Below are 19,910 nucleotides of genomic sequence, written 5' to 3'. Positions count from 1 at the left end.
GTGCATGCGTTTTAGGGATGAAAGAGCTGCCAACCATGCATCTCGGAGATGGAGACTTGCTGGCTGTGCTGATCTGAAATTCAAAAGCTATCCTTTACAGGCTGTCAGAAAAGTGATGGAGTGAAAAGGGAGTCTATCATCAGGGGACTGATGCTGGACTCCACCAGCGCCACACCACGCTATCAGCCTTCATTCTCATGCCAAGATCGTTCAGTTCAATTCTATAACCCAAAGCTTTATGCTGCGCTTATTGCTTTGCAATACGAGTCAATTGGCCTAATTTGACTGTAAGATGTTTTCATTAGGAAACACCAACAGTGACAAAGGCGCATATGAATAATGTCTCGATAGCTCGGAGGCTCGATAAGACAGGAGTTCTGAGAAGACGATTAAGGATATTGCAGAATAATAAGATATTAAACACAGCATTGTCTGAGATGGAGATTAGCCTAGGAAACCAGGAAGTCAGATTCAAGACAAGAAAGAGAAAGGTGAGATGAGACAACATAAAGTCTTGGATGGGCAGAGAGAGCTGAAGAAATTTAAATAAACACAAACCAAAAAGTTTATATAATGCAGTGCAAGTTCATTATTTTAATGTTGTGACTTGAGATGAAACAAGCTACAATAAATATCCAATAATTTATTTTTAAAAAATAATAAAATTGTATCAAATTGAAAAATAAATGTATTTATTTTATAAAATATCATAAATATTGTTTTGTTTTGTTGTGATTTTTATTATTTTATTAAAGCTATTCCTATAGCTTGAACAGTACACCGCATAACAACTGGAAAGTCTTGATTTTACTCCCAGGTAATGCAAAAACAAAAAAATGTAATACCTTGAATGCAATATCAGTTACTTGAAGAGAAAATGTTGAATGTAAGTCTCTATTTCCAAATCGCCTCCATCTCCTTGCAAACCCAAGATCATGAAACAGAAAGACCACTTGAAGTCAATTTCAAGACAAAAAACTGAAAGGTCAGATATGAGACACAATAAACGCAATGAAATGGTCTAGAATGGTTTGGTTTGAACTACACAATTCAATGAATGTATTTTATGAAATAAATGTACATAATAAATATACAGTTTATATTAAATATATATTTGTATAAAATAAAATTAATGTATTTATTAATAAAATAAAATGTATAAATAAAATACTTTTTTTGTATTCAGATTATGCATACAGCTGCTTAGTCACTTTGAAATTAAAGTAAATTAAAATGTTGAATGTTTCCAAATCTTACTCCTCCTCCTTAGAGACTGTTGCAAGACCATAAAAATGCAGAGTACAGCTTTTATATTCAGTAGACAAAATTATTGCAACCTGATATTGAGGACTACATCCTGTATCATATTTTAGGTAAAAAAAAATCCTATCATTCAGCTAGTTGTTATATCATATTATCAGTTGCCAATAACCTGCTTAAGAGCTAAGGATATTTTATCTGGGCAGTATATATCCCTTCCTGTCACCCTACACACCTATTATCCTTGTGTAGATTGGTGCAGTAGTCAGAGGGAGGGTTGGCGGGAGATGAGGGTCTCCTTTAGAGTCAGTAATGACAGTCAGACTGAGATTGGATCTGATGCCAGGTCAGTCTGGCTGGCCTTTGTGCTCAGCAGGCAGCCAAAATCATTGCTTCCTAAGTCCAGTCATACTAAAAAGCCCCTGCAAAGTGTGACTGCAAGATGTCTGCTTGTACAGACTCCTGGGGAGTGCTTTAAACTAATTTATTTAGAATACTTCAAACTTACGCAGAACACTTTAAGATACACAAGCCTTCCACAGGCCTGCCACAGTGTTACACTTTGTTAATCACTCCATGGTTTAAGTCTGGCATCCATCCTCTTTCAAGCTATTTCCATCAATTAGTAACTGCTGGGGAGTTCAGGGGGCCACAGTAATGGTAATCTTTGTAGCCAACTGTTCATTTCAAAAGCTTAGCGGTAGCATTTTTGTCCTCATGACCTGAACTCATTGGTCAGGAGAGATTTTGTTTAAACTGAACATCCTTTCACAATTTTAAAAACTTTTCTCATTCTCTTTTTGTATGCTTTTTTGTGTGTGTGTGTAATACTTCAAGACTACAACATAACTAAAGGACCAACCGAGACCCAAAATGGAGCCTTGATAAAAAAAAAAAAAGAGCTTTAGAAGCTTAAAATATCATAGATTAAACACTTTAACTCATGTAATATGACATATTTCAGAGTGAAACAGAATATTAAAAATAAAAAAGTAAGGTTTCATTTCATCCTTAAAGAAAAGTGTCTTTATCACATTAATGTTAACCTGCGTGAAATTGCACTATTAGCAAGACTGTAAAAAAGTGATGTCAGCCGAAAAGGGAAGTTGCTTCATTAGTGAAGCAGGTTTTCTTAACATGCAATGCTGACTCATTCACAATAACAGCATAAATGTGTATTTGGACAGTAAATATGGTCAATTTGGATTTCATGTTAGCTTAGTAATTTTAATTGTTCATTGTTACAATCAGTCCTGATGAAGGGCTATTTATAAAGCCACTGGACAATCCGTTCGAAATTAAGCATAAATGAAACTGGCCTAAAGAAGAAAATAAATGGAGAAATGTTGGACAGTGTGAGCTGAGGTCTGAGGTTGGTGCATTATAATATCAAACACCCAGCGCAGCACTAAGTCTCTGTATGTAGAAATGAAAGCGTTTGGGCAGATGCCTCCTGCGGTTCTCTCTATCACTATGCTGGAGGTCACTGCTCTGTTCCTTGGCACTTTGTGGGAAGCAAACCCATGCATTCTCCAATTATTTTCTTTAAAAGCCCAGTTACTGTGGTAACCAGGCCAACATGTGTTGTTTGCCATGGCGGCAGGCCAATTCAAACCTTTAAGCTGTTCAAAGCAAGCTCACACATAATGGGTTACAGCTCTCATGGTCTCAACCTTGCACCTATACGGATATCACACACACTAAGAGCTCCAAACATAACTTAATGATAGCATCGCTTCACTTAGACGTTCATCAGTTTCTAAAAAATAAAGACATCTGCAAAGGCTGATGATCAAAATCCAATTCCAACTCACCTTTACACTGTACTTAAGAGTTGTAGTGAAAATAATCTGAGGTAAAAAATAACAAATTACATTGTGCCTTATACTGAGACTCTTATGCAACATGGATCAATTTTATGAGGCTTTCCAGAGCATATAGAAGATAAAAAAAATGTCAGATTGAGGTCATCTATCTATCTATTTATCTATCTATCTATCAGCGACTTGGAATATAGATGTGTCTAGGTTTCTTCCGAGCATCACAGGGTATCTCACAACACAAGTACACGAAAGATCATACACAAGTCCTTTTTCTTATCAATTCTGATGCCAGATAAATGCAGATGCCCATACACTGGCAGAACATATACTCCATATGAAACAGATATATATATATATATATATATATATATATATATATATATATATATATATATATATATAAACAGGTCATAATCTCTTTAAAATGTGTTTGTATTGTAATCGACTTTAAGAAATTCTAACATGGAAGCAATATGTTACCCTGCACGGTTAAAATAAATAAATTAAGTAATTTTAAAGAAGTTAATCTACCATAGCTATCTATTTATCGATCTAAAATTACAAAACATGTCATTTTACTGCATAATATTCTAAAACATTACAAATAACATTTCTGAATTAAGTGAAAATGTACAATTAACAAGGCTGGATACTTTTACAATAGAATATTGTTGAAATTCATTTTTTTAATCAAAACTTAGAAACCACCTTATAATTTGTGGTGAAAGGTACTCCCACAATTCCCTACAAACCATCTCAGTTACAAGTTTACAGCATTATTTTAGTGTCATTGGTTTTGATATCTAGGTATGTCTTTATGTAGATGTAGAGGCCTATTTTGATGAACCCAGTGATCATGTGGCCTTTCATTGCACCACCTGTACAATTATCATCACATTTTACAGTAACAGAGATTTGAATAGCTCAAATACATTGGTATATTAATATTATATTGTTTAATGACATATGTGCAGTTAAGAACTGTAAGATAACTTAAAATGCGCAAAAGTCATCAAAATGTTGTAACATCATCACTATATGTTTTCATGATAAAGTTGTGACAATCACAACTTGTTTTTCATTAGAATTACTTATCTTAAACTTTTCATTTATATGTTTTATTTCTGCAAAATGCATCGAATTCTGACAAAGACCGTTAGTGTACTGTACGGCTTACCTTCTCCGAAGAAATGCGCTTGAATCAAGAAAAGCAGGAAAAAGCCCAGCGCCGCTCCCGCGAGCGCCCACGCCACGCGGAGATGCTGCATCTTTCTGCTGATCAGATGCGTTTAGAAAAGCACATCCATCCCGGCTCGACACTTTAGAAAAAATCCCTTATTATCAGGACGAGCAGGCTGGTCGGTGAGGACACTCTCCATGCGGACGAGCCTCTGTTGATGGTGCGTAACTGCTCGCGCGACAGGTTTCTATTCGGAGGGATTAAAGTTCAGTGCGAGAGAGTTCCAACGCGGCATCTGACACTTCGTCCCGTTATCCGCTGCATAGTCTGTCGCACACTGGTCGTCCCAAAATATTTACCAGGCAACGCGCCGCATGTCTTCACACATCCACTCGCGAGCCTCGTGCTGCATATACAACTGTCGCCCCCGGAATTCTGTTAAAGTCCAGGAAAAGACCTCACACATGTCCAAGCGCGGGCGAGGGGTCTGTAGTCTATTGCGTCGTTCAGTTGACACGCCGGCAAAACTGCGGAAGCGAGGCGCGGTGCGTCCCGTCTGAGCGTCTCCCGTTTAACTGAGGCTGCGGGTCTGCACGCGAGTTTAGTCTTGGTTGAAAGTCAACGTCATCACTGTTAAATCTGTCAATCTCCGGGTGAGCGCGCGCGGAGATATTTACAGTATGCTTACCTGTTTTGTTACGAAAATGCCCAAATCTAATTCGAAAATGCATGGGTCCAATATTGAGATGTATTTGTCTATTTTTCCATTTTTTCCTTTTTATTTAAAAGTTCAGGAATAGCCTACCTAAGTTACGGCGTATTTGATCTTATGAAATTCACATTTAATAATTTGCTGTTTGTTTGTTTGTTTTTTTGTTGTTGTTGTTTTTGTTTTGTTTTTGTTTTTATCAAAAGTGGGTTAAATATTCTGTTAATATTCTACACTGTATTTTTTCTTCTTCTTCAAATTACTGTAAAAACGTCAGATGCCAGAACTTTACCGTAAAAATTCAGCGATGGTCTTATGGTATTAAGCATTTTGGTGACTGTATATTCTATTTTTTAACTTAAATGTTACAGTAATAACCTGTTAAATGGTTAACGGTAAATTTTCCTTCTATAGGCTATACGGTGAAAGACTGTATTGGACATTACATGTACTTTACATTTACATTTAAAAGTATACCATTTTTAAAAGTGAAAAAAAAAACTGACCATGAATTGACATTCCTAAAATTCCCTGCATTACATTTAAAAAAAAAATGGTATTTAGTGTTTCTGTGAATGAATGTGAGCACCTTCTATGTATGTTATTATTTAAAAGCTACTTGTGATGGACTTTGAAGGACTTTGCTTTGGTTCATCGTGTGACTTTCTCAGCAACACCTGCATTTGGTGGTTAGCAGTATTTTACAAATAACAGTAAAACCTAGAATGTTGCTACCGTCTTTATTACGGTAAAATTTCAGCAACTACAGCTGCCATTTTTTAATCATAAACTTAAGGAATATTTTTTACAGTGTATGTAAGTGGTACTGATAATATTTTGTTCAATGGAAGGCCACAAATTCAATCACACAAAAATAAACACACCAGGGTAAAATATATGGCTCAAAATAATATTAAATTAAATATTAACATAAATGAAAATCACAAAACCCTATGTAAAAAAATAATAAAATAAAATAGGGACCACCATTTTCAATGGAGTTATGCATGGACAAAAGTAGTTCTCCTTCTTTAAAATATATAATTTTTTGTTACACATGTTTTCTTTTTATAATTTTAAGTCAATTTTAAAGAGTTTACATATGCAAAACAAAATTGGTTTCTTTCATTTTCCATCTTATATCTATGTACATGATTAAATATAGGCAATGTTAAATATCACGTTGATGTTCAGATTAAATTTAGTATGAAAGTAAATATCAAGCTTCCATAGGAGGTGCTTTTATCTATTACAGTACACACCATTTATAACAGTGACAATCCCCTGGATCAACAATGTGCTTAGGTCGCACACAATCTAGATTAACATCACACACACAGACACTATATATATATATATAGATGTAGATATAGATATATAGATAGATCGATAGACAGACAGATAGATAGACACAATATATATATATATGCATCTAATTTAATGCTTCATATATACATTCCAGTAGGAAGACTTGCTTTCTCATACTGATTAGTTTTAGTTTTTAAGTTTTTTTCTAGAACGTCTCTAAAAAGTCTTCTTCATTCAGTGATGAGTAGCTATTTGCTTTGTCTCTTGATGATATAATTAATAATGATCTCTTTTAATGCATATATTCAGATTTAAAAGTAATCCATTTTCTTTGCCGTTAATGTCACGTTTCATATTATTCCCAAGTACAGCTGTCCACACATGACATCCCATCACATTCTCATATTGTTCTCACGTACTCCGAGCTTGAGTAGAAGAATGGCAATCAATCAGCGGGGACCCAATTAAATATGTTCAGATACTGCACCACTGCAAAGTCAAGCTGCTACTGAAATATCCTGCCCTATAATAACATGTTCCCCCTGTGTTGCCAATATATCTCCTACAGATCTCTTTTTTCTCCCGCTCTATCTCTCAATTTCCATTTTGTCTAAGGGGAATATCTATATTTGACTCTGCAGTGTTTGTTGGAAGTACTGTATGAAAATATGTGGCGGGACAATAGTCGCAGTCCCAATTTATTAAGTCTGCTTTCATGTATTTATTTTTTACATTTGTTTTCCATAGTAATTGCAACGTCTCAGAGGAGACACTGGAAAGTGATATTGGTGTGATATATATATATATATATATATATATATATATATATATATAAGCAATATGAGCCAGTACCCTATTTTGTTTTCTATTTTTGGAGGATGAAAGGTAAATTTATTTGCACCAAGCTAATTCCAGCTTGACAGCAACCCACAGAAACCAAATGAGTATAAATACTTATTTTCATAAGTATTTAGCAGCAGCTATTATGGTAAAAATAAACAATGTGATTTAAACAGTAACTAAAATTCCACATTAAACTCAAACTGAACTGAGAAACTAAACATTTCATTTCAAGACTTAATCTCTCAGATCAATGCAGGGACGAGCCACTGTTTGCCCTTTTTTTTAATCTAAATCCCTTTCTTTGACTTGGAATCAAAAATCCATTTATTCAGAGAACTTCTAAAACAAATTACAAGAAGAACATCAGCTACAAACTTTGGATTTGAAATGGGAAAGGTTTCTTACTAAACAATTATCTCATGCTAATGAGAGCATTGGATACCAGACGAATTAAAGGGATACTTCACCCAAATTCTAAATTCTGTCATCATTTACTGAGCTTTATGTTATTCAAAACCTATGTGGCTTTCTTTATTCTTCTAAATAAACAAATATATATATATATATATATATATATATATATATATATATATATATATATATATATATATATATATATATATATATATATATATATTAGGGGTGTAACGATACGCATATTCGTATTGAACCGTTCGGTACGAGGCTTTCGGTTCGCTACGCGGTACGCATTATGTACCGAACGGTTCGTTGAACTAAGTAATTATATTTGGAACATAAATAAAAAATTGTGAAATATAATGATATGCGTTAAACAAGGTAGCCCAATAACCCAAAACCACATAACAGGCAACGCCCCTGACACCCCCGAAGAAGAAAAAAAACACCAACTTATATGTTTATGTTAGGCCAATCAGTCAGGCGCTCGCTCACTCAGTACGCGCTGAAGCCTCGTTGGAAAAGGGCCAATGCGTTTAACAGACCACAAATAGAAGATTCCCTGAGCAGTACGATACAATTAACAGGCCTGCACATTATTAGATAAAAGAACTGTTATAAATAGAACGTATGCACGGGCAGTTTTGAAAACTCCACCTACTTTGCTCTTGGCATAGTGCAGTGCAACTCGCGTTGTATCTGAAGGGCAACGCTGAGCCCAGGGTCCAGCGCATACCGCCTCCTGTGTGAAAAACCCTTTAGCCATTTTGCAACGAGCATTCAGCGCGTACTGAGTGAGCGAGCGCCTTACTCTGTAGTGGAAAACGCAGGTATTAAGAACATGCTTAATGTAATTGAGCCCCGTTACAATATTCCTTCACGAGCCCATTTCAGCCAGACTGTAATTCCTGCTTTGTTCCAGAAAACATAAGCCCTATAGAGAATCAATTGAGTAAAAACACACTCAATATAAAGAGTTATAGAGTTCCATATAAAAAGTTACATCTTTGTATTTGTTTATAACTACTACAACAAAATTACAATAACATTTTCCTTTTTTTTCTTTTTTTTTATAAGGAGCTGTTTTTGTTTTATGAATCGCAAAGTCAATGAATCGTATTGAACCGAACCGTGAATTTTGTGAACCATTACACCCCTAATATATATATATATATATATATATATATATATATATATATATATATATATATATATATATATATATAGAATAATGTTGAGAACCAAGCAGTTTCGGTTCCCATTGGCTTCCGATGTATTTTTGTCCATACAGTATAAGTCTATGGGAACTGAAACCGTTTAACATTCCTCAAAATATTTTCTTCTGTGTTCCACAAGTTCATGAAAGTTTGGAAAGACATGAAGGGCATTAGGGGATTTGGTGGACAGCCCCTTTAATGAGAGTCTGTTAAGCTCCAAAACGACAAAAAAGCATAATAAAAGTTGTCGTTACCACTTTTTGGTGCTATATTGCACATCATTTGAAGTCTTATGATAGATTTATGTGAAAACAGACCCAAATCTTTACTGATAATCTGCCTGTGCAGTTAACCATTGCGACAGTTTGGGTGCAAAAGAGTTTGAATGAAATTCAGGATATATATATATTTTTTTTTTTTAACATGTGCTAATGTGCATTACAGGCAGGATAAAAATAAAGTGGTGAAAAAAAAACATGTTAAGGATTCTTGACTCACACCATCTTCCTGTCAGAGAGCCAAGGGCGCTTTCACCTGCACCATAATGTTATTCAGCATTTCTGTCACCGTTATCACTGCAACACTCTGGGGGAGCAAAGCGCAGACCACCGCTTGACTTCTGAATGTCCCTAATGCACAGTTTTCACTCCACAATCCATCTGACAACACGGCGGGTCTCCTTATAATCAATATCTTTGTCATTGTCAGAATTAGTCACAGGGCTTTAATCCTGCACCTTGATGAATCTGTGAAAATGAAAGTCTAGCAAATCACATCAAGTGAGCAAAGCAATGAGGAATGTGGAAAAGTCATTGATTTTTCTGCAAAATACTCTAATTTAAAGGAAGAATTAAGCCAAAACGGCAAATCCTGTCATTATTTACTCACCTTCATTTCGTTCCAAACATTTCTGACTTTATTTACTCCATGTAACAAAGAAGTAGATATATCTTATTTAAAAATATATATAATTTTTTGTTACACAAAAGTTATTAAGTTAAAGTGATGTTCATTCTCTAGTGTGACATTTAAGCATTTAAGAACAAACTTAACAAGCAAACAAAATGCATTTTGGGAAAAGCCAACCTGATCTCAAAAGAAATCATAACTATTTCACAATTTGGCAATTGACCCTTCACCAAGAATTTGATTGACAGGTGATCTGACCAATTATGACGCTTGAATCTTCCCATTTTGTCCAACAAATTACCAGACAGGAGAGTTGATTGATGTCGGTGGACTTGAACTTAAAAAATGATGTGTATTGACGTATTTTCGTGGTTGAAATGAGATACCTTATGATGTACATTCATGTTTATTTTGTGCTATAACTAGAGAAAGAGATGATCGATTGAACTGATGCTGCTTGAACTGAGATGCTACACTGATCTGTCACAACACATTAAAGAGCCACAAAACTGTATTTATTTTTTTATTTTTATTTTTTTTTAAAGATCACATTTGAAAGCTGAGACTTTGTTTCCTACCAGAAATAACCTTCTGTGTCTTGTCTGTCTGTGTGTTGTCAGCTTCCTCTTTGCTTTGCAATGCATGTATTTTTCACTGCGTGAAAACATGATGTGTGGCGTCAGAGAGCAATGACTTTTCGGACGTAGCAACAGTAACCAAGGGGTGGGGGTCTTTGCAAAGGGTCAGTTTTGTATGAAAATGATTAATACAAAAATGTTTCAGAGGAGACACTGGAAAGTGATATTGGTGTGATATCAATATCACTTTCCAGTGTCTCCTCTGATACCTTTTTTTATGAATCAAATAATACATATTTATACAAAACTGACCCTTTTTTTCAGACCTTAGTTACTTTTTTGTTTTTGTCCCAGATTGACAGCAACCCACAGAAACCAATTGAGTATAAATATTTATTTTCTTCAAATATTTAGCAACAGCTATTATGGTTAAAATAAACATTGTTCATATTTAAACGCTGGCGGGAAGAAAAAAAAACATTAAAAAACCTATGATTTTTAGAGGAAAGTAAGCATGATGTTCGACCCCCAAATAATGAATAAGATTATTTGAATTCACAAAAATTCACAACCCGTTAAAAAAAAAAAAAAAGTTAAAAATTCCCATGAGATTGTGTTGGTAAAAGCACATAACAAATGCTTTGAACAGCTAAGATTTATCTTTATTGGGAAATTTGACCCAAACTACATTTGATAACTGAGTCAACTGGCTCACTGAAAGGATCCAATTAAAAAGAAGACTCATTCATGAATCAGACATTAGATTTATTTTTAATCATTAAAAATTTTAGATTTTTCAATAAATAATGACTTGAATCTCTGTTTGTCACAAAAAGCCATTATATGACTTCGGAAAATCAGGAATATATTGCATACTGGAACTCACTTTGACTTCTGTTGTGATACTTTTTATATTATGATAGTGAGTAAATACTGGCCAAATTTAATTTCTAAGAGATCTATAGTTTAAACATAAAACAAAAGCGCATTCCGATGAAAAGCAGGTTAAACAGATTTGATGCTGATGTGCAGATTTAATATTTTTTGCTCTGACAGGTGTTCGAGCTGCGAGATCGTGGCTTCGGTCAAACCTTCATTCAAATTCAGCATAATTAGTCAAGACAGATTGTAGCCAAAAATAATAATAATAATACAAGAAAACTGAAGAGGAGAAGAAATTGACACACTTTAAGGAAATTCCACCCCCATCCAATGTCTAACTGAACAGCGCATTCTTATTACAGTTTATGTTGTGCAATCCAATTTGGATGAATCCCATTAAATGTGACATCCGCCTTCACAATATGCATTCCAGTAAATCTGCTGCATTTCAGCAATGTTTTTATTCCATTTAGAGATATGTTGATCCATATGGCATTCAAATTTCAGGCTCTTGTTAAGTTAAACTGGAACCATATATATTTAAAACTGCATTGTGGAGCTGTAACTGTATCCTTTGCTATGAGTGTGAGCAATGTGTTTGTGCTGTCAAAGGTAATCAGAACAGATTAAGCCTCACAGTCTCACTCTCAGACTGTCCGAAAGGAAAGCTGATGGTAGAGATCCCAATCAAAGAGAGGTGGGAAACTGTGACAAGTCCAGATACGTTGAGTGATAAGAAGGCAGCGGCTCTTCTTCTCCCACTTGCCGGCAAAGACTTTTGTAATCAATCTACGCAGACTAATTTGGGCCAGAGTTCAGTGTTTCTAAAGAAGGGTTGTGAGAAATGGACTGACAGGCCAGTGTAAGGCTGTGAAGTCATTGGTCTGCAGTGCAGTAAATTTTCAGATATTTTCACATGTTTCATATATACAAATTTCTGACACAATTATCAGAATTAATTTCAAATGAACACGCTCATACAAACTCTCAATTTGTAACGTCAGCTCTTTATTTCCTGTTTAGCCATCCTACTATACTTCTGCCTATTTATGAAAGCCTGTTTTACCCTTTTAGAATAAAACACTTTCTTAAATTACTTCACAGTCGTCTTCTACTTCAAGTTCTAAAGTCAAAAGGTACTACATGGCCGAAATGATCTCAAGTATAAAGTCAATATTTACTGACTGAAACAGCAGTGCCCTGGTCAGTTTAGAGGACAGGTGGATGATCTCTAAAAGGATGTTAAGGTGGAAAAACAGATCTTTTTCTCTAGTTCTGAAGGGTTTCCATGCAGAGCAAGTATTGATTTGACAGAACTAACATTTTGCCCATTGACCGTGATGCACCATTGTAGCAAGTGTTTATGAAATGGATAGCATGTGTGAAATTAATTATTGACAGATTCAAATATGCCGTCCACAGCCGCATAAATGTGGATAGTAAGCAGTTTTTGACAAACACTGTGGATAAATCATTCAGACAAGGTGTAGTGACAAGCAACCAAGCATAAAAAGGCTTTCGTGTGAATGATGCAGATTTAGATTATCAAGTTGTAATGCTGTATTTACTTGGCTTGTCAACACATAGATGACTTGTGTGACCACATTTCTAAAGTGATACATCATTCAGCACAGTGCAGTGATTCAAAGGCAAAAGCTCAGTCGGATGATTCTATGAGCAATGACTGAAAAAGAGATTGCTTATTAAGATCTAATATCTTGTAAAGGATCAGTAAAATGAAATAGAGATTTGACTAAAATATTGTTTAGGCCAGAGATGTAATCACGAAAAGGCATTCCACTGAGGATAACTCCATTTTCTCAAACTGTTGGAAGCATTACCACCAAATTGAGAGAGAGGAGAAAAAAGTTAATGTGCTTGTAAAAGATGGACCACTTTATGAATTTTACTGCCCACAGGTCAGATGGGAATATATTCATTCTATATTCAGTGAAGAATTTATACCGGTTTCCAGTCGTTGCTATGCAAAGCACACAGGAAGATTTTCAAGGCAAATCATAAAGCATCTGCCCTTCGGTGCTGAAGATGGAGAAACAATTCTGAAAAGGTATGTGTGTGTCCTTTAATACTTCTCTCAGGACATGTCATTTTTTAATTATTGCTCTGTTTAAAGGTCAATGACATGATGCTCATTTTATCCAGATCTATTAATTTATTAAAAAATACTTGAAATTGTAATGACTTAATAATATATCTCTTCTATGATGAACATGTTTTTAATTTCTCAATTAAATGAATAGAATGGAATTCTGGAAAAGAAAACATAATTAATCAGTGTATTATAACATGATCATGTTTCAGATATTTCTAAATAATTTCTTTTCTTTTTTTCTGCAAAATTTGTTTTACTGCACATTAACATGTGAAAACTCAGAAGATGCAGGGGGAACAAAACAAGACAGGAAATGATGTCATATACAGTAGGGGACCCTTGTGTGTCAAGATCAATAGATGTCTTGAAAAACATAGAATTTGACCTTTTTACGTTAATTCAGTTGTGAGGCGTGACGCCCCCAAACCGTAATACTAATATTTCTATTTAAAAGAGTCAATTAAAGAATGTCAGGAACTTCCGGAACAACTTCTTTAGTGTTTTCATTTAAACCTCGTTCTTTTAGATTATGAATGTAAACTTACAGTATATCATCGCAAATACAAGTATGAAATGTAGGGTAACAATACTGACCTGAGGTTAAAGCCGATTATAAACAAACAGGTCAATACCAACAAATACTCATAAAGAAAGAGGGGTGGGGGTAAACAAAATTGATGAACAAAATGACCTTGGTGTCAGCCAGACACTTTGCATATGACAATTTGTTTTTCAAGACCAGAGAAAGCATTCCGCAAGAGCGATTCTTGAAAGCTTTTCTTAAATTATTTGAGCCACAAAGAGATTCTGCAACAAGCAAAGGCATCAGCTGCTTTACATTATTCAAGACTTACACAATGGCACTCCTGGCACGTCTCCTGCTTTCAAATTGAACTTGATTTAGTTAAGCTGGGTGAGTTGGAATCTGTGGATAGAGTGGTCTGCCAGACGGCAGGGAGGAGAGTCACTAACAGACGCTGCGGTCTACATGTGGCACGAAACGCCGGTGACCTTCTGTCCGAAAATATAACAGTGCTTTTATTCTGAAACTATTATATTTGCAGATGATGAACCGTATTTTGCTGTAAGTTTTAAAGGGTGAACGTTGGGAATGAGAGAGATTCTTTTCGATACTTCCACGAACAAAAACTAATATAACACATATTAATAGGATTTGGCCAGGACTATATAGTGCCAATAAAATCTAACATTTATTGCTCCTGAGAAAAAGAGCAGAAGCAAGAAACCAAGGTTTCAGTGATAGAGTAGCAGAGAGATTTTGTTTCCAAAGACGGCCAATGAAGCTTAACAAAGCCATGTTTCAGAATGTATGAATGTATCAGCTGGAATTACACTGCTCCAGTTGAATAAATATCTTCAGGGTTTCTCTTCCCCTGTGTCCGTTGAATGAGCTCTTGTAAACACACTCACTCTCTCTCTCTATTTCCGTCTCTTTCTTGCTCTCTCATTTTCTCAACCTCAGTAGGTTTTGCAAACGAACGATTGATCTATCGCATGCTTGTGTGGAAGTGTAGAAGGGATCTCAATGTCAGAGCATTGTTCGAACGGAGGAAAAGAACGACACCATAAACCACATTAATTGAGCCACTTCATTATCCACCTGCTTTATTAAAATAGCAGCTCATTTAGCTGTTGCATGCCAGATTTTTCATATTTCTTTCCTGGCGCTGCTATAAAACTTGTTTATTTTCCCAAAGTAGTGTATTTCCTCGGCTACGAACCACTGGACCAAATCAATTCTTCCATCTATTTTTGTTTGATTGTCTGTTTCCTATTTTTTTTCTGTTCCCCCCTTTTTTTTTTATCTCAGAAGGTGCTTCCTTCACAAGAAAAAAAGGCTTGTCTTGCCCCCACAGTACAGTAGCACCTCGGGCGATTAGTATTTTGCAAACTAAAAACTTCTTTGTCAAGCCCTGTAAGTTTGAAATTTTTCTCAAGGCATACTTTAGTGCTCTTTCATCTTCAAAGTGACTAGATTTGTTTATATGTGTGTGTGTGTGTTTGTGTGTGTTCATTTATGTTTCTAAGTACACACTGTTCTTTCTACGACTATGCCAGTTTTCCTCCTGTTTTAGCCTAATGTTCACTACTGAGTTTTCAGTAGTGACATCTGTACCTTTGTTTTGAAAACATGCAATAAGTAATACTTTTTGCAATGAGTAGAAGAATCATGTCAAAAATCAACATCGCTGTTTTTTAATGTTGCTTTGTGTCTGCACCCTGCTGTGCAACTAAGGGGTTTTAATGATTGAATTGTTCAACTTTTCATTCAGTATTAGCTTAGTGATTCTATTATTCTAGCCTATGATTTGAATTAAAAAATATTTATTTTTGCCAAAGCTTTTATCCAAATTAAATGATCAGTTCATGCATTCCTTGGGAATCATTTGAATAAATGATTTTAAGACTTATTCATAAAGACATTTGTTTAATTTCTGAATTAACACATTTTTATTTTACAGTGATTCAGTGATTCATTCAAAACATTCCTGAATGAATCAGTGTATGAATGAGTCAGTGTTTCTGAACAAACTGATTGACTTAAAGTGCCCTCTCATGCAGTGTGTAATGGGCTGTAAAATAGCTGTATGTGAATGTAAACAATCTCCAAAGTTGTAAAGCCAAAAGTGCATCATAAGGAAAGATTAGGCTGCAAAGAATTAGTTGTTAAAATTCACAACAAGGCAACCCTAATCCTCTTTTCAGCTGTTCCGACACAGGCTGTCCGCGGTAGACCAAACACAACAGACCATCAGATCAATCAGAGTTGCAAAAAATGGGTTGCAGAAAGGATGGGTTTAGTGAGACCTGAGTCCTTAGACCTAGATCTTACTGCTTCGAACAAATCGTTCGAGAATCATTTGAAAATAAGGTGATATTAAATGCATATTTTGAGAAAGCAAAACAGTTTTTTGACCTTGCATGCATGTAAACCTATTATAGGAGACCCCCAAAAACAATATTAGGAACCTTAAAAATTGCATAATAGGGGCACTTTAATGATTCAATAACTCACTCACGACATTCCTAATATAATGATTTTTTTTTTAAAACAAATCGGTTGGGTGAATCATTCAGTGCCTCACTAAAAGACAGCTACTTGTTTGTCCATGAATAAATCAGTTTTTGTATAAATTGGTTAAATGAAAGATTCAATGAGTTTGATCACTGATAAAGACAGATATAACCTACAGAATTAATCATGCACCAATTAAGATTCTGTCTTGAATGCTTTATTTAAGCACAACTGAAACATCCCTCAGACAATCAAATTTAAGAATGAACAAAAAATAACTGTTATATATGTTTTCCAGTTGTATTTGGGTTTATATTTAAATGTAAGATTGTTATAGCTTCAAAGACTGTAGAAACCCAAGAAATGTCAAAAATGCAACGCTCAGTATGACTGCTCTATAGAACGAAGCCCCGCCCTCTGAGTAAAAGAGCCAATCACTAATCTGTAAAGTCATCAGCTGCCGTTAGAAGTCCTGGTTGCTATAGAAACACTCAGCATTCTGAGAAATGCGCTCAGGACTCCACCTGCGCACAGGCTGATCTAGCCTGAAAATAGGCTTTTTTTACGCAATTTGAGCAAAATAAATAATTTTTGTGAGATAGTTCTTTTCATTGGTCAGATTTCATTGGTGATTTCAAATATGAAATTTAATCTTAAACCTGGCAAACAGTTTTGAAGAATTTGATGTTTCCCAGTTCAAAGAGATAAGACCTGCTCTTCCATGCCCGAGAGGCGTTTCAAAGATGGCCGCCAGGTGACATGATTTGTCTTAAAGGGACTTTGGAAGATTGTAGTGTACCTAACTAGTTCCCTTTTTAAAGCTAGTTTTCATTAAGCTAGTTTTAAAAGTAACTCTCCCAACAGTGCTCTTGTTCTTATTTTAAAACAGTTTATATAATACAAATGGGAGCAATGAGTGTTTGTTATTTTGCAAATCTCTCTAAATAACCATTGAGAAGAGTTCCTGGATGATCCGCCTCAGTGTTCACTTGGGGAAAGCTCAAGTAATAGAAATCCAAAGTTAGCATTATGGCTTTCAAACTGTTCAGCTACTTAGGGAGTCCCTTCTACCCTTTGCATCTGAAAAGCCATTTAATGAATCCCATCCATGCTCTTAAAACGTTGAAGAAGCAGCCCGTCAGAGGGATCCAGTGTCTCATAAGCACTTTAGAGGGGATGGTTCTTAGAAATTCTGTATTTTTTAGCTTTGAAGGGAAGTTTAGATGAATGCTGGGGTTCTTAATGCCACCTTATCACATAAATAATAAAGCATGTGCCTGCACAGCGTGATTAATGTATAGAAATACAAACAATAAATAGCTGCTTTCATGTATTCTGCATAATGAGCCTGTAGGTCAAGAGCCACTCGTACCCCGCTGGTCATCACAGCCACTAAATAACTTGATTTTCAAAAGCCAGAGAACAGTATAGACGGATTTAAAGAGTGCGGCATGTCAGCTCTAATTACAACTCCTTAAAGTCCCATTATTTTGTATTCTGATTCAACACACCACAATTTACTGCAAATTTCTGGATGACTAATTTGTGGTCAGTACCATGCAGAAAAATGGTTGATTCAACTGGTTTGAGCATTACAACTGCTGGTTAGAAAACAGATTTTGGGTTGTTGTTGTTTAAAATATTATTTGTATGCACTGAACAGATGGCCTGTCTCAAGCTTATTTTGAGTTATGGACTTGATTGCTATTGCATTCTAGCTTTTAAGAGATAAAAGCACAAAAAAAAAGATGGAAAAAGATTCTTGTTGCTCTTAATGAAATGATGTTGCTGTTTTAGGCCCCCATTAGAAGTCTTCAAATCTGTTGAGGGGGTACAATGGTGTGTGTGAATGCTGTCCCTGCAGAGCAATCAATAACGATCTCCATTTACTGGCTTGTTTGAGAAAGAACTAAAGATTTTAATGTACTCAAGTCAATATGCAATGGTGACTCAGACAAGAATACAGCCCTTCTGAAAGCCACAATGAGCTCCGGGTGTCTGGTCCAGAAATGCTACATCCCCTAATAAAACTGATTAAGGGGTCTTGCCCATTTGCTGAAAGGCCACTGGGGAGGAAGTGTCTGTTTTTTTGCTGTGTCCTCTAACTAAATGCAATGCTATAGATTCAATCGATAGGACAACGCAGCGCTAATGAAGACTCAGGCAGTGGGACAGCCACAGTACAGCGGGGCTTGACTCCTGAGTCCCCAAACCCCAGACCAGTAATCTAGTCACATAGAGCGGCTGAACCTGATTAGGTTACATGAATACCTCTCTATCTCTGTCTAATTTGTCTTATAGCATTGAAAACAAGGGGAATGAATGTATATCGATTCATAAGAATAAAAAAAAAGGGAAATAATTAAATAATTTCCAAAAATCAAACTATTGTTGGTAAAAGTGAGGGGATTAATGTCTAAAAACAATTTTTCCATCCATGCATCCTTCCATCTATCTGTCTGTCTATCTATCTATCTATCTATCTATCTATCTATCTATCTATCTATCTATTGTTGGTAAAATGGAGTTAATGTCTAAAATAATGTATCCATCAATCAATCCATCCATCTTTGGGGGTAAAATGCTCAAACCTGTTTTCATATCGAAATCATCATATTACAGACTATTGCTGCTGAACTCAGATCTACATTATTGCCGACGAGTTATGGGAACAAATGAAAGATTCGTAAGGCAGAAGGGCCGTGTACTCACCGCAGTAGAGGATCAGCAGAGCGCTCAGCAGCAGCACAAGCCAGAAAGTTGAGGACATCGTCAGCCACGCATCCCACTGTCGACTCTTCCTAAAGGGCGAAGCCATCCAAGTCTGTCTCAATTCTCCAGTCAAATTAGCCTCCAATCAGGCTCGTGTAGCCAGCAGCAATTCACGCTTCGGCGTTCGTCTCAAAGTTGCCATACAGGGAGAAACTGCGCGAATGTATCCGTGAGAAGCACTGTGATGAGACAGCAAATGAAGAAGATCCTTTGTAACTGGTTATCTGCGATCTGTTAGAGACGCGATGAAAATATAAATACAAGGTGAATAGGCTACATCATGTCTCACAGAGCTACTAAACGTAACAAGAGAAAGGTTCGGTTTAAACAAATAGACTGCGACGTTTACAAGTTGTGTAACTTGAAAAAGAAAGATCTGAAATCTGAGCTGAAGAGAAGCAGCGCTGCTGCTGTATCAGCTGGCGTCTACGGAAAAGTGTTGATAACGGAATGGGTTTTGGATTCTGAAAGGTGAGAGAATCGATTGTTGTGCGTATTTTTCCAATAGCGAAGTCAAATCGTGCCTCTCTGATAGGAAGAATGTTTGTAATAAGCGTATAGCTGTAATAGCTATACATGTGCCAGTGAAGCGATTTTGTTTGTCTAGAAAATAATCACATAAAATTTTAGCCTACATGAAAAAAACTTAATATTTATTTAAAAAAATAAATAAATAAATACAAAAATGTAATTTACAAATAATGATGCAGGTCAAGTAAATTTATATCAAAGTCACTTTGGTGTCATGCCACAAAAAAGCATGGAGAGGCTATCATATTTATTAAAAGGCATGTTCAAGTCAATTGAGTAATTGAGGGGGGTTTACATTTTATTAATTTATTTCATTTTTATTAATTTTTTT

At 35.6% G+C, this 19,910-nt stretch overlaps 1 protein-coding gene across 2 annotated transcripts in view; it reads right to left on the bottom strand.

Annotated features, from left to right (window-relative positions):
- LOC127947272 (chemokine-like protein TAFA-5) overlaps window positions 1–19,511 on the bottom strand; it is a 44,656-nt gene extending 25,145 nt beyond the window's left edge. Inside the window, exon 1 of one of the 2 annotated variants that reach the window (XM_052544277.1) lies at window positions 18,989–19,511. In XM_052544277.1, coding sequence (XP_052400237.1) covers window positions 18,989–19,094 — 106 coding nt within the window. In that variant the 5' untranslated portion in view covers window positions 19,095–19,511. Of the gene's footprint in view, window positions 1–4,260; window positions 4,821–18,988 lie in introns of those variants that run through there. The other variant, XM_052544278.1, reaches the window with a different exon arrangement.
- Window positions 19,512–19,910: the final 399 nt, after the last annotated feature.

Source organism: Carassius gibelio, chromosome A25, assembly GCF_023724105.1.
Source record: "Carassius gibelio isolate Cgi1373 ecotype wild population from Czech Republic chromosome A25, carGib1.2-hapl.c, whole genome shotgun sequence".
NCBI classification, from domain to species: domain Eukaryota; kingdom Metazoa; phylum Chordata; class Actinopteri; order Cypriniformes; family Cyprinidae; genus Carassius; species Carassius gibelio.
This window is presented reverse-complemented; position numbering and strand designations above follow the sequence as displayed.